The 22,988-nt window shown below is 45.9% G+C and overlaps 1 protein-coding gene across 1 annotated transcript in view; it reads left to right on the top strand.

Moving 5' to 3' along the window:
- Positions 1 to 17,167: 17,167 nt before the first annotated feature.
- The window catches only part of LOC119950653 (C-type lectin domain family 17, member A-like), a 56,733-nt gene continuing 50,912 nt past the window's right edge, over positions 17,168 to 22,988 (top strand). The window contains exons 1-2 of the mRNA XM_038773268.1: positions 17,168 to 17,346; positions 22,742 to 22,822. Of these exons, the coding sequence (XP_038629196.1) occupies positions 17,310 to 17,346; positions 22,742 to 22,822 (118 nt within the window). The 5' untranslated portion in view covers positions 17,168 to 17,309. The remainder of the gene's footprint in view (positions 17,347 to 22,741; positions 22,823 to 22,988) is intronic.

Here is a 22,988-nt window from a genome sequence, read left to right as displayed (position 1 = left end):
TGGCATCTGTGTGGTTGCGCGTTGACGCGGGCCCCCTTTCCCACAGTACAACGTTTGCTAACTTCTCCCAAACCCAGACCACTCCCAGCCCAGTCAATGGTAACAGTACCCCGACTTGGTGTACCAAATTTCTGACATGGTACTCCTTGTCATATGTAATAGAATCACTTTTGGTGATTGCAGTCCTATGTATCATAGTCCAGACTCTCAGGATGAGGAAATGGAGAAGGAGAGCCCACCGCTCGCGGGCCTCATCAGTGTACAGAGTAAAATCCCCCATTTTCGAATTCCACCAATCCCCCCAACCCCTTGATGCATAATAAAAGATTTCATTTTGATACGATCTGTAAATAAAGATTATTGCGGATGTATTATAATGTTCTGCGCTCGACTGCCAAGTCAGAAAATGAAATGTAAAGATGCTGTTGTATGAATGAGTAAGGGTTTAGAATGTTATGGGATGTTTTAAACGTCAGATGAGAGTAGTTTATTGAGATAGTTAGAGGTTCCCGATTCGAATTGGTAATGCATGTCCCCTTTGACATAGCGCCAATCAGAAACTGTTAGTTAAAGATTTTTTGCCATAGTTAAGGAAAGAGTAGAAGCCATGGAACTCGCTGAGGTCAGGGGACCCAAAGATACCGTACTTAGGTGATCCTTCATGATTTCTCATGAGGATCACAAGGAGGGAGTGTAGCCACCGAAGTTGGCCATTTCCCTAAATACAAAATGGAGGAACGCAAAGCATACAGGATAAAATGGACAAGATTTGCAGCCCCAGCAGGCTGCCCCCAGCAGGTGTGGATTTTGTCTGCTAAGAAAGCAGACAGCACAGAAACGAACATTCTGCATACTAATGAGCCAATCACCGGGACAATTAGCATGTTAATGGAACGATTCCAGAGACAATGGACACAATTGGAAAAGCAACTGCAACATTGTAAGGGATACCAGACACTCGGGCAGCAGCAAGGTTCGAAAACAAAGAGCCTGAAGGCCCGCCCAGTAGCTAAGGAACAGTCTCAGTATTGGGGGGATTCAAACATATCGATTGGGAAGAGACCCAATCGATTCCAAGCAGGTAAGGGAGTCCACCCAAAGGGGCGTGGATCCCCTGGGACCTATAAAAGACAGGTCCCACACATGGTTCAGTCTTCTGATCCAGCCCTCCAGCCCTTCTCTCTCTTTGACCAACACTCCTCCGTGGACCAGCTTTTGCCAAGAAGATCTTGAACGAGAGAGAGGAGAGGGTTCGGACAGCAGCCGCCAACAAGTAAGTGCCTCACAACGATCGGTACCAGAGATAGGCACTCCTGACCCCTTTTAACTTATACCAACCTGAAGTCTGCTGATCAGAGCAGAGAAAGAGGCCTTGTTCCCTGACCCAGCAGCTCCTTCGAGATAAGTATTAGTTTATTTAGCGGTCGGAGTAAGTTTAATCCTTTTAGCGTGTGCATGGGTAGTTATTATAATTGTATTATAATAAACTCTGTTGTTTGGACTGACTAATTGGTGTACGGTTTTATTGCTTTGAACTTCACCTTGACCTTGTGACGGTGGTTTAACGACACCTGGCGACTCCAAAGCTAAGTAAAGAAACAGAGCCAAATTGAGTGTTAAGCACACTCACCCAGAACGACCAACAAGGTACTCTCACATGACACCAGCCCCAAGAAAAGAAAAGAAACCATCAACTTCAAGATGGTTTCATTTTTCACTTTTTCACTATCCTTTAAGAAATGCACACAGTTAATATACTTTTTTGCTTCAAAAAAAAACACACGCAAACAGGTACAACAATATAGTCCATTTGTTGTTTTTCCTCCAACTGGAATCCTTCTCGATTGACAGTGTCTTTGAACAAGAAGGTCTCTGCATGATCTGTCCATTTCTCCACGCCTCGGCATTTCTCTTCAAAGTCAGATACTTTAGTTCAATCTGATCACAGAGTCCTTTGTACTTATCCAACACAGGAGCATTAGCTATCACAGCTTTCAGGCAGTCAAATGCCTGTTGACACTCCGCTGTCCACTGCAATTTGTTACGCTTCTTTGGCAAGTCAATCAGTGGAGCAATCGGGCTACAAAACCTTTGCATAAATGTTCGATCAAATCCACTCATGCCAAGAACCCGCATTATTTCCCTTCGTCTTGAGAGTATCGGAAACTCCTCAATAACTGTTGGTTTCACATCCCGTGTGACCATTCTACCCTGTCGAATTGTATAACCAAGGAAAGTGACTTGGGCTTTTCCAAATTCACTTTTGACTAGGTTTATCACGAAACCCGCCTCATGAGGTCAATCAAATAACTCCATCAGCTGTGTCAAATGTTCTTTCCATGTCTGGCTGAAAATTATCACATCGTCGATGTATACCGCACAACTGGGTAATCCTGAAACAACTTTGTTAGTTAACCGTTGAAATGTGGCTGGGGTGTTTTTCATGCCAAATGGTATAACTTTGAATTGTTGTATGCCACCTGGAGTCACAAATGCTGAAATCTCCTTTGCCCTTTCGGATAAAGGTACCTGTCAGTAACCTTTAAGTAAATCCAGTTTGGAAATAAAAGCTGATTGTCCCATTTTCTCAATGCAATCCTCCAAACGTGTGATAGGATAAGGGTTCGTTATTGTAACTACATTAACCTTTCTATAGTCAATACACAACCGTTGGGAACCGTCCGGTTTTGGTACCATCACTATGGGTGAGCTCCATTGACTGCAACCCACTTCAATTATGCCATCTTTAAGCAGACTTTCAATTTATTTGTTAACCTGTGCCATTTTTAAAGGCTTAAGTCGATATGGATGTTGTTTAATTGGAGCAGCATATCCCACATCTATATCATGTATAGCCATTTTAGTACTTCCCAACTTATCTCCATAAACTTGCCCATGTGATATTAATAACTCTTCCAGTTCAGTTTGTTTTTCCTCTGGAAGTTAGCTCAACAATGTATCCCAATTTTTAAAAGCATCCTCATCATCCAATTTAATTTGAGAAATGTCAAATTCAGAGTCACCTGGATTTGGTTCTTTACTTTGAGTTAGAATCACTGAAACCTCATCCTTTTGCTTTCCTTCCCTTTCAAAATACCTTTCAAGCATATTCACATGGCACGCTGGGTGAGTTTTCCTTCTATCTGGCGTTCTTACCACATAATTCATCTCACTTAATTTCCTTTCAATCTGATAAGGTCTACCAAACCTTGCTTTTAAAGGTTCATCTACCACAGGTAACAATTCTAAAACTTTATCTCCACTGGCAAAACTATGTACTTTTGCTTTCTTGCCCGCTACCTGTTTCATCACATATTGTGCAACTTTTAAAAGTTGTATGACCAGTTCACCTGCTCTATTTAATTGTTCCCTAAAATTTGAAAATGTAATTTCAGACTGCTCACTCACCAATTTCTCCAAAATCAATTTATGTGGTCCTCTTACCTCATGATCAAAATTAGTTCAAAAGGACTGAATTGGATTGACTCATTAGGTACATCCCGAATTTCAAACTACAAAGAGAATTCCTTTATCCCAATCCTCTAGATAATCTTGACAATAAGCCCTCATCATTGTCTTTAACGTCTGATGCCACCGTTCTAACGCTCCCTGCGATTCTGAATGGTACGCAGTTGATTTAAATTGTTTTACTCCTAAGCTATCCATAACTTCTGTGAATAACCTTGAGGTAAATTTTGATCTTTGATCCAATTGTATTTCTGTGGGTAGTCCATATCTAGTAAAAAAGTTCAGTAACTCCTCCACAATCTTTTTAGCTGTAATATTGCGTATTGGAATGGCCTCTGGAATCCTAGTGTACACATCCATTATAGTCAAAAGATATTGATTCCCATTTTCATTGTAGGAAGCGGTCCTATGCAATCAATTAAGACCGTTGTAAAAGGTTCCTCAAATGCTGGAATAGGTATTAGGGGCAATGGTTTATCACCGTTTGAGGTTTCACTATCACTTGACATGTATGACATGATCGATAAATTTTAACTGCATCTTCATGCAGTCCAGGCCAATAAAAATGTTTTTGTATTTTAGCTTGAGTTTTTCTTCCTCCCAAATTACCTCCTACTGGTACCTCATGCTACTCGCAACACCTCCTTTCTATACCCTACCGGCAATACCACTTGATGAACTTCTGCCCACTTTTCATCCACCTGCATATGTAAAGCTCTCCATTTTCTCATTAAGACATTAGTTTTAAGGTCATAACATTCTGGCATACACTCAGATTCCTCTTCCGTGTATGCTTCCTGATACATCCGTCTTATTTCTATATCTTTCTGTTGTAACTCCGCCAATTTTCCTGAACTAAAAATATCTGCCTCATCCTCCTTGAAATTACTTCAAATTTATCTTCACTCTTATATTTTTCCCCTTATTTTAACCTGTGACTTTGCGACGTTATTACTACGCAATCCAGAAAAATCCCAGGATATTCGTCCTTCAACAATTCAGTTGTTTGATTTTCCACTGGCTTATCAACCACAGTAGGCATCACTCTCACCTGCGATCCAGCTGTATCATTACCCAAGAAAAACCATTCCTGGACAAGATAGTTTCTCTATTACTCCTACTACGACTTCACCACTCTTCACTGGACTTTCTAACCTTACCTTATATAATGGAATACTACACTTCTCACCCTGAACTCCACATATTACAATCTTTTCTGGCAATATTCCTCCCAAACTGCACAACTCCTCATCTCTACCATCAAAGATAGACTAGCTCCCACAACTCTTAAACTCTGACTTCTTTACCTACTCCTCCTGGCACACATTAGTAAACTTTACCAACACAAGTAAATTCTTCAAAGACATCTGCAACCCTCTTATCAATCATCTCTTGATCAGGCTGTACAATCTTTTGCACCTCCTTCGCTTCACTTGGGCTTTCCTTTCCCACTTTAACCAGCCTCACTGGCTTCTCTTGTTTTACCACATTAGCCTTCCCAGTGTTTTTCTTCAACCACCAACACTGTGACTTTACATGGCCCAGTTTATTATAGTAAAAGCATCTGAAACTTTTCATTTCTCTTCCACCCTCCTGGATTTATTTTTTAATCTGAGGCACACTCTCCTTATTATCTCCCATCAGATCACATTTATCGTTACCACTTGAGTATTTCTATCCCTCACAGGCTGAAACTGATGTCAGAAACCAGACTTTGATTTATGAGCTAATTCATAATCATCTGGCATTTCAGCTGCTAATCTCACAGTTTTAAACCTCTGCTCTTCCACATGACTTCTCACTACTTCAGGAATTGAATTTTTAAACTCCTCCAAAATGGATGGATTTTGCCACCTCCTAATATGTTATAGGTACCTCTCACTAGCTCTACATATCAACTTTGTTTGCATCAGTAATACCCACATGTCATGTGGCCATTTTATTTGTTTAGCTACCTTCTCAAATGAAATGAAAAAAGCTTCTACATCCTTCTCATCAAACCTTGGCAATGCTTGGATATATTTAAATAGATCCTCACCAAGCCTTCGACTATGACGCTCATGCTCACCATCCTCATCACCATACCCAGACTGTACGTTTCTCTTTACATCCGCCAATTTTAACTGACTTTCATGTTTCATGGCCATTTTCCAAAGTTCAGAATCTCTCCCTTTTTCCCTTTCTTCTCTCTTTTTCTTTTTCCTCTCTATCTCTTTCTCTCTCTTTTCATTTTCCCTGATCTATACCTTCCTTTCTCTGTCTTTTTGTTCTGCGAGGGCTTTACTTTTTTTTCCCCTCATTTCGTATTGAAGCTGCTTTAATTCTTTTTCATGTTTAAGGGCAGCACGGTAGCATTGTGAATAGCACAATTGCTTCACAGCTCCAGGGTCCCTCGTTCAATTCCGGCTTGGGTCACTGTCTGTGCGGAGTCTGCACATTCTCCCCGTGTGTGCATGGTTTTCCTCCGGGTGCTCCGGTTTCCTCCCACATTCCAAAGATGTGCAGGTTAGGTGGATTGGCCATGATAAATTGCCCTTAGTGTCCAACATTGCCCTTAGTGTTGGGTGGGGTTACTGGATTATGGGGATAGGGTGGAGGTGTTGACCTTGGGTAGGGTGCTCTTTCTAAGAGCCGGTGCAGACACGATGGACCAAATGGCCTCCTTCTGCACTGTAAATTCTATGATCTATGATGTTCATGTTACTTGATCTGTAATTGAATTCTTGCCATTTCCAATGAGTCTGATTGTGTCTCAGGCAATTTTAAATGCTCAGCTACTGCTGCAATTACGTCTTCTTTTTATATTTCATCAGGCAATGTTAACTGCAACGTTTTTGCCAAATCCAAACGCCATTTTTTAGTCTATGTTTGTAAGGTGCTGCGTGTGACTTTCTCCACCCCCAAAACACTTCTGAGCCTCTGAAAGAGCCATTGTCCACAGCACACACTCTACTTAAATTGGAATACTACACCTGAAAAGCAATGAAAGTAAAAACCAGAGCCACCCACACAATGACATCACTGAGGCTATGTGATAAGACAAACATTCCTTCAATGGACACTCACATGACACTTTACATGTCTTGATGACTGATGATGATGTGAGATTAGAAAGTTTCATAACCTCCGGGTAGTTTGAATTGTAATCCATGATGAGAGCGTAGTCATGACCAGTTGCATGGAAGAGGTCGATCCCTACTTTTGTCCATGGTGATTGATTCATGTTGTTGAAGTGTTTCCTTGCATTGTGCAGGTCGGTGTCTTTGACAGGTTTGACATGTTATTACCAAGTCAGTGATATCCTTATTGATCCCAGGCCAGTATACTGCCTGTCGTGCTCGCCTTTTACATTTCTCGATACCGAGATGTCCCTCGAGAATTCTTTTGTAGCATTTCAGAGCGAAGACTTTGCGGGATTACAATTTGATCGTATCTGAACAATAGACCATTAACTACTGTTAAATTTGTTTGAATATTGCGAAATTGAGGACATCGCCCTTTCGGCCACCTGTGTTGTAGATGGTGCATTACCCTCAGCAAAGTTGCTTCTTTCTTTAGTTCTTGCTGTATTAACTTCAGTTTTTCATCAGATATCGGAAGGCTCTCTTTGCATAGCCTCTATGTCTCTGATAAATTCCATTGGTGTGCTCTCTGTGGCAATGGAACGTGATAATGTGTCTGCAATGATGAGCTCTTTCCGGGTGTGTATATCAAGTTAAAGTCATCCCTTTGTAGTTTCATCATGATACGCTGGAGTCGAGGAGTCATGTCATTTAAATTGTTCTCAATGATATGGCCCAATGGCCTGTGATCTGTTTCCACAGTGAAGGTTGGATGTCCGTAAACATAATCATGGAATTTACGTATTTCTATTCCTGTTAGTAATCCGGGACATTCCTTTTCTATCTGTGCATGTCTGCACTCTGTTGTAGTCATAGCCCTTGAAGCATATGCTACAGGAACCCAATCAGAGTGACCATCCTGATGTAAGAGAACTGAGCCTATTCCATCCTGATTTACATCAGTGGATATCTTGGTTACTCTTTTCGGGTCGAAGAAAGCGAGTATCGATACGGCCATTATTTGTTGTTTCAGAATCTGTCCATTTGTTTCGATCACTTTGTGTGCATTCAAAAGCCGTGGATTTTCTGATGAGATTTCTTAACACAGACGTTCTCAATGACAGGTTTGAGATAAACTTGCCCAAGAAATAAACAAAATCCAGAAACATTAGAACAGCTTTCTTATCTTCTGGCATTTTCAAATTTTGAATTGCTGCTATTTTTGTGTTATCAGATTTGACACCTGGAGAAGATGTGGTATCTCCAAGGAAGTTTAATGAGGATTGTGCAAATGTGCACTTTGCCTCATTCAATTTTATTCCAAACTGATGGATTCTTTCAAAAACCTTTCTTAATCAATGGATGTGTTCTTGCTCGGTTGTGGACCAAATGATTATGTCATCGACAGACACCTCACACCTTTAATGCCCCCTGTCATCTGTTCCATTATCCTATGGAAAATCTCTGAGGCGGATATTATTCCAAACGGCATGCGGTTGAAGCAGAAGCGTCCAAATGGAGTATTGAAAGTGCACAATAATCCGCTAGAGTCGTCAAGCTGCATCTGCCAAAATCCCTACGAAGCATCAAGTTTTGTGAAGTTGCGAGCATTCGCCACCTCACATGTGATTTCTTCACGTTTTGGGATGGGATAGTGTTCCCTTTGAATATTTTTATTTAATTCTTTCGGATCTATGCAGATTTGGAGATTTCCTGATGGTTTTTTAACCCAAACCAATGAGCTAACCCAGTCAGTCGGTTGTGTGACTCGAGAGCTGATTCCTTGTGATTACAGTCGGTCAAGTTCTAGTTTCGACCTTTCTCGCAAAGGAGCGGGAACTCTCCTAGGCAGATCTTTCCTAAGTAAGATCTTGTACTGGTGAGGTAACATTCCCATACCTTTAAATCCATCAGAGTACGGTTCTAGGATTTGCTGGATTTCTTCCTCCATATTTGATGTATCTTGAGATGTCGTGTAGATCCTTTGAACAAGCTGCAAGTCTTTGCAAGCCTGTGCGTCTAACAGTGAAGTTTTGTCACAATTTCAAATTGTAGCGTCTTCTTTATTCTTTTGTTTGTGGCTTTGAGATAGCATGATTCCATTGAAGGGATCTGATTACCATTGTAGTCCTTCGGTCTTCATGCAGCTGGTAGCATCTCATGTTCTCCTCGAATCTTATTGGGATCCATGCTTATCAGTAGATTGGCTGAAGACACTGTGTCAATCTTGAACAATATTGGAAAATTGTTAACTTGAACTAGAGAATTCCATTCACTGATGGAGTTGATCATGTTGACTGATTGAGGAGTGCTTGTTGTAGCTTTAAGTTCCTCACTTCTTTCAATTATTCCCACGAAAAACATGTTGTCCTCTTCTGATGAATAATTCTCCGCTGAATCCGCACTTCGAACGTTTCTGTTCCTTTGTTTTGGTTTTGGAGTTTGAAATTGTGTTGAAGATCTGCATTGTGAAGCATAGTGTTTGAGTTTTCCACACTTTAAACATTGTTTGCCTTGAGCCGGACATTTCCTTTTCAAGTGGGCTTTACCACTTCGGGAACACGTCATGACGTCATCTTTCTGAGGCATGAGACACGTTCGCGCATGCGCAGATATTTTCCCTTCCGTCTCGCGTTTTCTGGCGAAGTGCACGTGTGCTGGGTTGGCGCGCGCTCGCAAGATGGCTGCCGTCCAAAACGTGCTTATTTACTGCCTGAGACACCATTTTAACACTCTCAACCTCGTGGTTGACTTTCCTGCCTTTTACATGGTGATAAAATTCAATGTACTGGTTTTTACTTTGTTCATGAGCTAAACATTTTTCAATAGCGATTCTCAGCATTACATCTTGCTGTCTTAACAATGCCTGACTGAGACTCTCATCACTTATGCCATACATAATTTGATGGCAGATCAGCGAATCACGCAATGCTGCATAGTTACAAGTTTGTGCTCGTAATTTTAAATCGGTGACAAAACTGGTGAACGATTCCCCGTGTTTTTGCAAACGCTTGTTGAATCTGAATCTTTCCAAGATTTCGTTCATCTGAATTTTGCAATGGTTATCAAATTTATTAACTATTATAACGAATTTGCTTTTGCCCTCCCCTTCAGAGTAGGTAAATGAATTATAAATTTCTATTGCATGCTGTCCTGCCATTGATAAAAGCGGTGAAATAGAACATAGAACATAGAACATTACAGCGCAGTATAGGCCCTTCGGCCCTCGATGTTGTGCTGACCTGTGAAACCATCTGAAGCCTATCTGACCTACACTATTCCATTTTCATCCATATGTCTATCCAGTGACCACTTAAATGCCCTTAAAGTTGGTGAGTCTACTACTGTTGCAGGCAGGGCGTTCCACACCCCTACTACTCTCTGAGTAAAGAAACTGCCTCTGACATCTGTCCTATACCTACCACCCCTCAATTTAAAGCTATGTCCCCTCGTGTTGGTCATCACCATCCGAGGAAAAAGACCCTCACTGTCCACCCTATCTAACCCTCTGACTATCTTATATGTCTCTATTAAGTCACCTCTCAGCCTTCTCCTCTCTAACGAAAACAATTTCAAGTCCCTGAGCCTTTCCTCGTAAGACCTTCCCTCCATACCAGGCAACATCCTAGTAAATCTCCTCTGAACCCTTTCCAAAGCTTCCACATCCTTCCTATAATGTGGTGACCAGAACTGCACGCAGTACTCCAGGAGCGGCCGCACCAGAGTTATGTACAGCTGCAGCATGACCTTGTGGCTCCGAAACTCAATCCCCCTACTGATAAAGGCTAGCACACCATATGCCTTCTTAACAGCCCTATTAATCTGGGTGGCAACTTTCAGTGATTTATGTACCTGGATGCCGAGATCTCTCTGTTGATCTACACTACCAAGAATCTTCCCATCAGCCCAGTACTCTGCATTCCAATTACTCCTTCCAAAGTGAACCACCTCGCACTTTTCCGCATTAAACTCCATCTGCAACCTCTCAGCCCAGCTCTGCAGCTTATCTATGTCCCTCTGTATCCTATAACATCCTTCAGCACTATCCACAACTCCACCGACCTTCGTGTCATCTGCAAATTTACTCACCCATCCTTCTGCACCCTCTTCCAGGTCATTTATAAAAATGACAAACAGCAGTGGCCCCAAAACAGATCCTTGCGGTACACCACTAGTAACTGAACTCTAGGATGAACATTTGCCATCAACCACCACCCTCTGTCTTCTTTCAGCGAGCCAATTACTGATCCAAATCGCTAAATCACCTTCAATCCCATATTTCCTTATTTTCTGCAATAGTAGTGGTGGTTAAATCATGAGCCTCTAAATAAATCTGAAACTGTTGCTTGATCAATTTCCAATTGGAATTACGATTACCAGTTGTCTTGAGTTGACGTGAATCTTGAATGTGGTCCATCAAGGTGATTTTCTGCGAAGGATCTGAATGCTGCGAAGCTTCCCCAGTCGAATAGTTGGTATGAAATTGTTCTTTTTCTTGCTTTTCTAATCTAATCTAGTTAGTTTTTTTGAAGTCAATCCCTGTTCCCATCTTATACTACATTGTGTAATATCTTGTTACTCATTTGCTTTCTGCCAGAATGGTCATATGCGTGATGTTCAGTAACACTCAAAGTCTTCAAATAAAGCAAATACTGTTTAGTGAGTAACGATAAGAAAATAACTATGAGTTTGTTCACTCTTCAATAACTAAAACTATAGATAAGATTAACAAGACTAAATATATATAATAATGATTAACTGCACCTGCACACTAAGCTATCTCTCTCTAACTCTGTTCACTTGTAACTCCCAACACGAAGAGGCGGTAACTCTCTCTGAGTTTATCTTTTATACCCATTTCTGGTGCTGCCATCTAGTGGTTATCTAGCTGTTACTTATGTATGTTAAACCTTTCCATACACTCAGATATGCAGATCACTACAGTGTCCTCTCTCTATATCCCTCTGTTCCCCAGTGTGTCCTCTGTCGACATCCCTCTGTTCCCCAGTGTGTCCTCTGTCGACATCCCTCTGTTCCCCAGTGTATCCTCTCTCTACACCCCTCTGTTCACCAGTTTATCCTCTCTCTACATCCCTCTGTTAACCAGTTTATCCTCTCTCTACATCCCTCTGTTAACCAGTTTATCCTCTCTCTACACCCCTCTGTTCACCAGTGTGTCCTCTCTCATAGCCCTCTGTTACCTAATGTGTCCTCTCTTCAGATCAGACTGTTCTCATTATGTCCTCTCTCTGTATCCCTCTATTCCACAGTATTTCCTCCCACTATATTCCTCTGCTCCCCTGTGTGTTCTTTCTATATCCCTCTGTTACCCAATGTGTCCTCTCTCTGTATCCCTCTGTTCTCCTGTGTGTGTCCCTCTATATTGCTCTGTTCCCATTGTTTCCTCTCTCTCTATCCCTCTGTTCCAAGGTGAATTCTCTGTGTATATGCATCTGTTGCCTAGTGAGTTCTCGCTTTACATCCCTCTGTTGCCCAGTAAGTTCTCTCTCAATATCCCTCTGTTGTCCAGTGAGTTCCCTCTCGATATTGCGCTGTTATCGCATGTGTTATCTCTCTACATCCCTCTCTTGCCCAGTGTCTTCTTGATGTACCATCAATTGGACACGAGTCGAGATGAAGATCCAAACATTAGGCTTTAATCGACTAGTTGTGTGCTCGGCAGTCGACTTACAGAGAAAGGCCGACTGCCGGGTCCTATGGGTTCTTATACCCTGCCTCGTAGGTGGGACTACTTGCCACCCGACCAATCAGTGAGCAGTCACATGACTAGTCTCAACCAACCAGCTGAGAGGCACATGACCGGCCTGAGCCAATGGTCACCGAGTGTTCTGCACCAATGGCAGATAGGTACCGTAAACCTCCTAGTCATATCACCACATTCACCCCTTGTGGAGAAAGAAGGCGGGGGAGGGGGGTGGTGGGAGTAGGAAGGATGGGGGGGGGAGCTGTAGGACTGGTGATATGACTATTGGTGGCTGCCCACTGGCTTGCAACGATTGTGCAAAATAATGAACAGTATACAAGTAAAACGAGAGAAAACAAATGTGCAACATGTACATTGGAACTCTGAATGACACGAGGAGTCCGATAAAAGTCCAGTGGAAACATCAGATCGACGCGATCAGTCTGTCGGGCACCCTCGATGTTCTGCTGGACCGTCGCAGTGGTGCCGGTGACGTCGGGCCGGTGGCCGTCCTTGACTCCGGGAGCGGCGGTTGTGATCATGTGTCCGTGCCCCTGGTCGGTGCCAGTGAAACTCTGGCTGGGGGAGCGGGTTCCTATGCGCTGGGTTGCGGGGGTGCCGGTGGCGCCGGGAGGAATGGGAGCTGGGAAGAGGGCATTGGTGTGGGGGGTTGAGGCCGCACGCCGGCGGGTGCCAGGTCTCGAAGGGAGACCGTGTCCTGCCAACCGTTGGGATACTCCACGTACGTGTGCTGCGGGTTAGCGTGGAGTAACTGGACTCGTTCAACCAACGGGTCGGACTTGTGCACCCGCACATGCTTCCGGAGCAAGATGGGCCCGGGGACGGCCAGCCAGGTCGGGAGTGGGGATACTGCGGACGACTTCCTAGGGGAAAAAAAGAAGACGTTCGTGAGGTGTTTGATTAGTGGTCGTGCAGAGGAGAGACTGAATTGGATGGAGGGCGTCGGGGATGACTTCTTGCCAGTGGGAGATAGGGAGATCTCTGGACCATAGGGCCAGTAGGATGGTCTTCCAGACTGTGCCATTCTCCCGCTCGACCTGACCATTACCCCGAGGGTTAGAACTGGTCGTCCTGCTAGAGGCAATTCCCCTGCTGAGCAGGAATTGACGCAGTTCATCGCTCATAAAAGAGGACCCCCAGTTGCTGTGGATGTACGCGGGGTAACCGAACAGGGAGAAAATGGAGAGGAGGGCCTTGATGACGTTTTTTGTGGTCATGTCAGGGCAGGGGATGGCGAAAGGGAAGCGGGAGTACTCGTCAATCACGCTTAAGAAGTAGGTATTGCGATTGTTGGATGGGAGGGGACCCTTGAAGTCCATACTAAGACGTTCAAAAGGGCGAGACGGCTTTACTAAATGCGTTTGCTCGGGGCGGTAAAAGTGCGGTTTGCACTCTGCGCAAATGTGGCAGTCTCTGGTCACGGTCCTGACCTCCTCGATGGAGTCGGTCAAGTTGCGGGTCTTGATAAAGTGGTAGAAGCAGGTTACCCCTGGATGGCAGAGGTCCGCATGGAGGGCGCGGAGGCGGTCAATCTGCGCGCTGGCGCAGGTACCGCGGGACAGGGCATCAGGAGGCTCGTTGAGCTTCCCAGGACGATACAAGATGTCGTAGTTGTACGTAGACAACTCGATCCGCCACCGCAAGATCTTGTCGTTCTTGATCTTGCCCCTCTGTGCATTATCAAACATGAAGGCCACTGACCGCTGGTCTGTGAGGAGGGTAAACCTCCTGCCGGCCAGATAGTGCCTCCAGTATCGCACAGCTTCAGCTATGGCCTGTGCCTCCTTTTCCACTGAGGAGTGGCGGAGTTCGGAAGCGTGAAGGGACCGGGAGAAGAAGGCCACGGGTCTGCCCGCTTGGTTCAGGGTGGCCGCCAGAGCGACATCAGAAGCGTCGCTCTCAACTTGGAATGGGAGGGACTCATCGATTGCACGCATCATGGCCTTTGCGTTATCCGCTTTGATGCGGCTAAAGGCCTGGCCGGGCCTCCATCGACAGTGGAAAAGTATTCGATTGGATGAGGGGGCGGGCTTTGTCAGCGTAATTCGGGACCCACTGGGCGTAATAGGAAAAGAAGCCCAGACAGCGTTTGAGGGATTTGAGGGAGTTGGGGAGAGGGAGTTCCACCATGGGGCGCATGCGTTCGGGTTCGGGGTCTATCACTCCGTTACGCACTACGTATTAGTGTTACAAACGGAGTCTCCGTTTTCCAGAGGGCGATGGATCAAATGGTGGACCAGTACGACTTACGGGCGACCTTCACGTACTTGGACAACATCACCATCTGCGGTCATGACCAGCAGGACCACGACGCAAATCTGAGGAAGTTCCTCCAGACTGCCCAGGCCCTCAAACTCACGTACAACAAAGAGAAATGCGTGTTCCACACAACCCAGCTCGCCATCCTCGGCTACGTCGTGGAGAACGGGGTCCTAGGTCCGGACCCCGACTGCATGCGTCCCCTTAAGGAACTCCCCCTCCCCCGGAAACCCTGGGGGACTCCGCTTCTGGCTACGCCCCCTGGAAACAGGATATAAAATGAGACTCCATTTTGTGAGCACACTTCTCTTGGATGCTGTCCTGTTCTCTGTTTATTAAAGCCTTTGATTACTGACCTCGCTTCGCGTCGTAATTGAGAGTGCCTCAGTGTCGTTATCCTGCTGGTCGTGGCCGCAGATGGTGACATTATCAAGATACGGAAACATCGCTCGTAAGTCATATTGGTCAACCATTCGGTCCATCTTCCGTTGGATGACCGAGACTCCATTTGTGACACCAAATGGAACCCTAAGAAAATGATAGAGGCACCCATCTGCCTCGAACGCGGTGTACTTGCAGTCACTCGCGCGGATGGGAAGCCGGTGATAGGCGGACTTAAGATTCACCGTGGAGAAGACTTTGTACTTCGCGATCCTGTTAACCAGGTCGGAGATACGGAGGAGAGGATACGCGTCCAGCTGCGTAAACCTGTTGATGGTCTGACTGTAGTCAATGATCATTTGGATTTTCTCCCCAGTCCGAACTACCAGCACTTGGGCTCTGTTCGGTTTCCCCGCCGACATCCACAGTGACAGGGGATCCTCCTTCATGAGTGATGAGCTGCGTCAGATCCTGCTCAACAGGGGTATCACCTCCAACAGGACAAGAAGCTATAACCCCCGGGGAAAGGGACAGGTAGAGAGGAAGAACGGAACGGTATGGAGGGCCGACCAACTGGCCCTACGATCCAGGAACCTCCCGGCCACCCGCTGGCAGGAGGTCCTCCCTTATGTACTACACTCTATTCGGTCACTACTGTGCACCGCCACTAACAACACACCCCATGAACGTCTCTTTGCCTTCCCCAGGAAGTCCATATCTGGGGTGTCGTTCCCGACGTGGCTCGCAGCTCCAAGACACGTCCTACGTAGGCACGTCCGACTCCACAAGGCGGACCCATTGGTGGAGAGGCTGCAGTTGCTCCGTGCGAACCCCCAGTATGCCTACGTGGCATACCCCGACGGCCGCTAGGATACTGTCTCCCTCAGGGACCTAGCACCAGCAGGTTCCACACACACACACCTCTGGCCCGGCTCCATCCCCCCTCCCCAGGCATTGCCAGCAGCAACACCCCCAGGACCATCCGTCCTCCCCCTGCCCATGCCCGAGGATGAAGAGGATTTCGGCACACTCCCGGAGTCACCGAAGACCAGACCAGCATCGGCATCACTGTCACCACTGCGTCGCTCCCAGCGGCACATCAAGGCCCCGGACCGGGTAAACCTCTAACTGGTCTACTGGACTTCAAAAGAAAATTTTTTTTCTCACAAATATTAGAACATAGAACATAGAACAGTACAGCACAGAACAGGCCCTTCGGCCCTCAATGTTGTGCCGAGCCATGATCACCCTACTCAACCCACGTATCCACCCTATACCCGTAACCCAACAACCCCCCCTTAACCTTACTTTATTAGGACACTACGGGCAATTTAGCATGGCCAATCCACCTAACCTGCACATCTTTGGACTGTGGGAGGAAACCGGAGCAACCGGAGGAAACCCACGCAAACAGGGGGAGGACGTGCAGACTCCACACAGACAGTGACCCAGCCGGGAATCGAACCTGGGACTCGAGCTGTGAAGCATTTATGCTAACCACCATGCTACCCTGCTGCCCCAATTGTATATGTTTTTGTATATTGTATATTGTATATGTAAAATTCAATTGCTGTATATAGTCATCCAACACCCCCGCCAGACTCAATTTTAACAGGGGGTGAATGTGGTAAACCACTGTTGCACCTATATTAGGTGATGTATGGTAGCACCTGTACTACAGGTATGGCGGTTGTCCCTGCCTGCTGGCTCCGCCCAGTAGGCGGAGTATAAATATGTTTGTCCTCCATGCAGCAGCCATTTCGCCAGCTGCTGTGGGAGGCCACACATTTTAGAGCAATAAAGCCTCAGTTGGATTCAACTCTCGTCTTTGTCCAAATGATCGTGCATCAATAACAACATTCCAACAGTACAACAGCAACAACCAATAACAGAACAGCAATAACAGTAATTATATACAACAGTGGAGATAATGATAGTAATAGAATAGGAGAAAAATAGTGAACAAATATACAACAGCCTTATGTAGCCATACGTGGCTCACCACAGATATGCCTACTGTAATTCAACCCCGCTCGGCAAGCGACGCATTTATGCCATTTCCGAGGTACCGGAGCTATTCTCCTCCGAATCGCATTTTGCAATTTCGGCGTCAGCGTTGGCAATCCCGCCCAGAAAGTATGAAAGGTGGAGTGAGAGATTGTTGCTGGGAAACTGCTGGACACAGAGTCAGAACAACCACAGACTTTTATATCACGGGAAATGGCATTGCGAAAAGGAACAAAGAGGCACAAACAGCTTTGAGGAAGTTCTCACACTGCCATTGAGTCAGGGGAAAGAGTGAAGCGCATTTGAGAGAGAGAGAAGGAGACAGGAGAGGAACGGAGGAGAGAGACTGAGAGAGAGAGGGAGACCCTCAGACACAAACCAGGGAGCAGGACAGCACCTACATCAATATGAGAAACATCAGCAAAGACACAACACCCAGACCAGGTAAGACAAACGTTTCAATAGAGGGAGAGAGGGAGAGAGGGCGAGAAATAGAGAGACAGGCAGAGAGAGAGAGATCGAGAGAGAGAGATTGAGCTAGAGAGGGAGATATAGATAGAGAGAGAGAGAGAGATAAAAAGGGAGAAAGGGACACAGAGAGAGGGAGAGGGAGATATAGACAGAGAGAGCGGGTGAGAAAGAAGGAGAAAGAGAGAGTAACAGAGGGAGATGGAGAGGGGCATTTTGCCTGTGAGGGACAGGGAGAGAGAGAGAGACAGAAAGGGAGAACCGGGGTCGCTGGCGCTGTGAGGCACCAGTGCTGAACTCTGTGCCACCGTGCCGCCCAGTAAAAGAGAGATAGAATGATAGAGACAGGTTGAGAGAGAGAGTGAGAGTGAGACTGATGGAGAGGGACAGAGAAAGAGGGAGACAGAGATAGAGAGAGACAGATAGGGAGACACAGACAGAGATAGGGAGGAAGAGAGGCAGAGAGTGAGAGAGAGTTTAAAAGGTGTGAGAGAGTCTGAGAGGGAGAGTTTGAAAGAGGGAGAGAGACAGAGATGGAGACACAGCCAGAGATAGGGAGAGGGCGAGAGAATGTTTTGAAAGATGGCGTGAGAGTCAGGGAGGGAGAGTTTGAAAGAGGGAGAGAGACAGAGAGAGAGACAGAGATGGAGACACAGCCAGAGATAGGGAGAGGGCGAGAGAATGTTTTGAAAGATGGCGTGAGAGTCAGGGAGGGAGAGTTTGAAAAAAAGAGAGACAGAGTGAGAGAGACAGACTGCGGGATCCTCCGCTTCGCTGGCAGCGCACCCACACCAGCGGGTTTCCGGCTGAGGGAACAGAGAATCCCGCTTCCGGCGGGGCCATGTCAGAAAACAGGGCTGGCGGAGAATCCCAGCCAGAGAGTTTGAAAGATGGTGTGAGAGTGACAGAGAGAGACAGAGAAAGAAAGTTTGAAAAATTATGCGAAAAATCATGCTGTCTATCGCTAATGAGTCCACTTGTTTCCAAATGGGTATAAATCCTGTCCCTGAGAATTCTCTCCAATAATTTACCTCATACCGACCTACAGTTTCCTGGATTATCCCTGCTACCTTTTTTTTTAACAAATTTGAAGGACACAATTATTTTTTTTTCCAAATAAGGGGTAATTTAGCGTGGCTAATTCACCTAACCCGCACATTTTTGGGTTGTGGACTGAAACCCACGCAGACACGTGGAGAATGTGCAAACTCCACACGGACAGTGACCCAGGGCTGAGATTCAAACCTGGGTCCTCAGCGCGCAGTCCCAGTGCTAACCACTGCGCCCCATGCCACCCTCCCTGCTACCTTCCTTGAACAGCGGTACCACATTAGCTATTCTCCAGTCCTCTGGGATCTCGCCTGTAGCCAATGAGGATACAAAGATGTCAGTCAAGGCCCAGCAATTTAAAAATGAAATGAAAATCACTTATTGTCACGAGTAGGCTTCAATGATGTTACTGTGAAAAGCCCCTAGTCGCCACATTCCGGCGCCTGTCCGGGGAGGCTGGTACGGGAATCGAACCGTGCTCCTGGCCTGCTTGGTCTGCTTTAAAAGCCAGCGATTTAGCCGAGTGAGCTAAACCAGCAACTTCCTCCCTTGCTTCCCTCTGTATTCTGGGGGAAATACCATCCGGCCCTATCTGCCTTAATGCCTTTTAAAACACCCAATAGCTTCTCCTTTTTGCTGTCAACATGACCCAGACTGTCCACACATCCTACCCAAGAATCATCTTCCACAAAATCCTTTTCTTTGGTGAACACTGATGCAAAGTATTAATTTAAAACCTCACCCATTTCCTCTGGCTCGACACATAGATTCCCCCCACTGTGTTTAGGTGGTCCAATTCTTTCCCTGACCACCCTCTTGATTTTTACATATGAATAAAAATCTGTGCGATTCGCCTTAATCCTTCTTACAATGTCTTTTCATGACCCCTCCTAGCCTTCCTAACCTCCCGCTTAAGTACCTTCCGATTTTCTTTATTTTCCTCGAGGGTTTCCACTGTTTCCACCCTCAGAGACAGTACAAAAGCCCCTTTTTCTTTTTGATGAGGCTAACAATATCCCTCCTTATCCAAGGCTCCCTAAACTTCCCATACTTATCCTTTGTTCTCTCAGGAACATGACTTCCAGAATCCTAATCAACTGTCGCTTGAAAGACTCCCTCATGTCCGATGTGGATTTACCCTCCAACAGCCGCACCCAAACCAAATTCTTCAATTCCTGTCAAATATTATCGTAATTTCCCCAGTTTAGCACCTTAATGCGAGGGTTACCCTCATCCCGATCCAAAAGTAGCCTAAAACATTTGGAACTGTGGTCACTACTCCCAAAATGTTCCACATCTGAAACCTCAACCACCTGTCCAGGCTCATTCCCCAATACCAACCTAGTACTCTCCCTTCCCGAGTTGGACTATGTACATCTTGCATCAAGATGGCTTCCTTACAAATTCTGCCCCATCCAAGCCCCCAGCACTGAGTGAGTCCCAGTCAATATAGGGGAAATTAAAATCCCCGACCACAACAACCGCGTTACTTTTGCACCTATCCAAAATCTCTCTACCTGTCGGCTCCTCGATCTCTCGCTGGCAGTTAGGGGGCCTGTAATAAACCCTAAACCCTCAACATTGTGATTGCCCCCTTCCTGTTCCTGAGCTCTATCCAGATTGACTCATTGTGTGAGCCCTCCGAGGTGTCCTCCCGCAATACGGCTATAAACGGGAATCTGACAGAGAGAGAGAGATAAAGACATAAAGTATGTGGAGAAATGAAGGAGACAAAGTGGGTGTGAGAGACAGAGAGAGAGTGAGGCTGTTGCCCCTGGAGTCAGTACAAACAGCCTCTCATTCTGACCTCAGGGGAAGTGTCAGTGCGAAAAGCAGCAGAGGCACAAACAGTTTTGAGGAAACTGTGGTCACGTTTCTAAGTTTGAAGAAAGATTGAGTACAGCTGAGGAAGAGAGAAGGAGAAAGGAGAGAAACGGAAGGGAGAGAGACAGAGAGACATAGAACAAGAGAAACATTCACACACACATCATGGACACTGACAACAATCTGAGAAACATCAGCAATGACACAACACCCAGTAGGCTAGACAAAATTTTTAATAGCGAGATAGCGAGAGAGAAACATGCAGTAAGAGAGACCCAGATGGAGAGAGAGACAAAGAGAGAGTGTTTGATGGAGACAGTGTAGAGGGAGCTTTACTCTGTATCAGACCCTGTGCTGCACCTGTCCTGGGAGTGTTTGATGGGGACAGTGTGGAGGGAGCTTTACTCTGTATCTAACCCCGTACTGTACCTGTCCTGGGAGTGTTGGATGCGGACGGTGTAGAGGGAGCTTTACTCTGTATCTAACCCCGTGCTGTAGCTGTCCTGGGAGTGTTTGATGGGGACAGTGTAGAGGGAGCTTTACTCTGTACCTAACCCGGTGCTGTACCTGTCCTGGGAGTGTTTGATCGGGACAGTGTAGTGGGAGCTTTACTCTGTATCTAATCCAATGCTGTAGCTCTCCTGCAAGTGTTTGATGTAAGGAATTTCGAGGGAGCTTTATCCCTCTAACCCCATACTGTTCCTGCCCTGGGAATGGTTGATGGGGGACAGTGTTGATTGAGGTTTGCTTTCTATCTAACCCCGTGCTGTAACTCTTCTGGAGTATTTGATGGGGACAGGGTTGAGGAAGCTTTACTCTGTATCTAACCCCGTGCTGTACCTGTCCTGGGAGTGTTTGATGGGGACAGTGTAGAGGGAGCTTTACTCTGTATCTAAGGCCATGCTGTACCTGTCCCAGGAGTATTTGACGGGGACAGTGTAGAGGGAGCGTTAGTCTGTATCTAACCCCGTGCTGTACCTGTCCTGGGAGTGTTTGATGTGCACAGTGTGGAGGGAGCTTTACTCTGCATCTAATGCCATGCGCAACCTGTCCTGGGAGTGTTTGATGGGGACAGTGTAGGGGGAGTTTTACTCTGTATCTAAGGCCGTGCTGTACGTGTCCTGGGAGTGTTTGATGGGGACAATGTAGAGGGAGATTTACTCTGTATCTAAGGCCGTGCTGTACCTGTCCTGGGAGTATTTGATGGGGACAGTGTAGAGTGAGCTTTACTCTGTATCTAACCCCGTACTGTACCTGTTCTGGGAGTGTTTGATGGGGACAGTGTAGAGGGAGCTTTACTGTGCTTCTAACCCCATGCACAACCTGTCCTGGGAGTGTTTGATGGGGACAGTGTAGAGGGAGCTTTACTCTGTATATCACCCCATACTATACCTGTCCTGGGAATGGTTAATGGGGACAGTATAGAAGGAGGTTTACTCCATATCTAACCCCTTGTAACACCTGTCTTGGGAGGATTTGATGGGGACAACGTCGTGGGAGATTTACTCTGTACCTACCCCTGTGTTATAACTGTCCTCGTAGTGTTTGATGGGTTCTGTGCAGATGGAGCCTTACGCTGTATCTAATCCCATGGTATACATGTCTTGGCATGTTTAATGGGGAGAGAATAGAGGAAGCATTACCCTGTGTCTAACCCAGTGCTGTACCTGCACTAGAGTGTTTGATGGGAAATAGTGTAGAGGGAACTTTCTGCTATATCTAACCCCAGGCTGTAACTGTCCTGGGAGTGTTTGATGTGGCAATGTAGAGGGAACTTTACTCTGTATCTAATGCCGTGCTGTATCTGTCCTGCGAGTGTTTGTTGGGGACAGTGTAGTGGGAGCTTTACTCTGTATCTAACCCGTGCTGCACCTGTCCTGGGAGGTTTTGATGGGGAGAGTGTCATGGGAGCTTCACTCTGTATCTAACCCTGTGCTGTACCTGTCCAGGGAGTGTTTGACGGAGACAGTATAGAGGAGCTTAACTCTGTATCTAACTCCTTCCTGTACTTGTCCTGGGAGTGTTTGATGGAAACAGTGTAGAGGGAGCCTTACTCTATATCTAACCCCATGCTGCAATTGTCCTTGAACTGTCTGTTGGGGACACGTAGCTTTACTCCGTATCTGGCTCCATGCTGTACCTATCCTTTGGGTCTGGATTTTTCATGCAGACAGTGTGAAGGTACTTTCTAACCCCATGTAGTACTTAGCCTGGGAGTGTTTGATGGGGACAGTGTAGAGGGAGCTTTACTCTGTATCTAACCCTGTGCTATACCTGTCCTGGGAGTGTTTGATGGGACAGTGTAGAGGGAGCTTTACTCTATATCTAACGCCGTGCTGTTCCTGTCCTGGAAGTGTTTGATGCGGGGAGTGTAAAGGGAGCTTTACTCTGTATCTAACTCCGTGCTGTTCCTGTCCTGGGACATTTGATGTGGACAGTGGAGAGTGAGCTTTACTCTGTACCTTAACTGTTCACATAGTGTTTTGTCTCTGTTTAGTTGCTCTAGATGATTACGAGTTAACGTATTCGGAGATGAATTTTGCTGCACGCGCTCAAAAATCTGAGATCCGGCCAACAGGTCAGTTACTGACATTGTATGTCTGTTTTATGATACAGTTGTTGTGTCACATTTGCTACACCTTATTTACATCTTAATTGTGTTAGTAATGGTTAAATATCTATGCCTTGATTCTTTCAGTTTCATGGTCAGTTACACTTAAGTCAACACATCTGTTTGATCTAAT

The sequence above is a fragment of the Scyliorhinus canicula genome, chromosome 16 (genome assembly GCF_902713615.1).
Source record: "Scyliorhinus canicula chromosome 16, sScyCan1.1, whole genome shotgun sequence".
In the NCBI taxonomy this organism is placed as follows: domain Eukaryota; kingdom Metazoa; phylum Chordata; class Chondrichthyes; order Carcharhiniformes; family Scyliorhinidae; genus Scyliorhinus; species Scyliorhinus canicula.
This window is presented reverse-complemented; position numbering and strand designations above follow the sequence as displayed.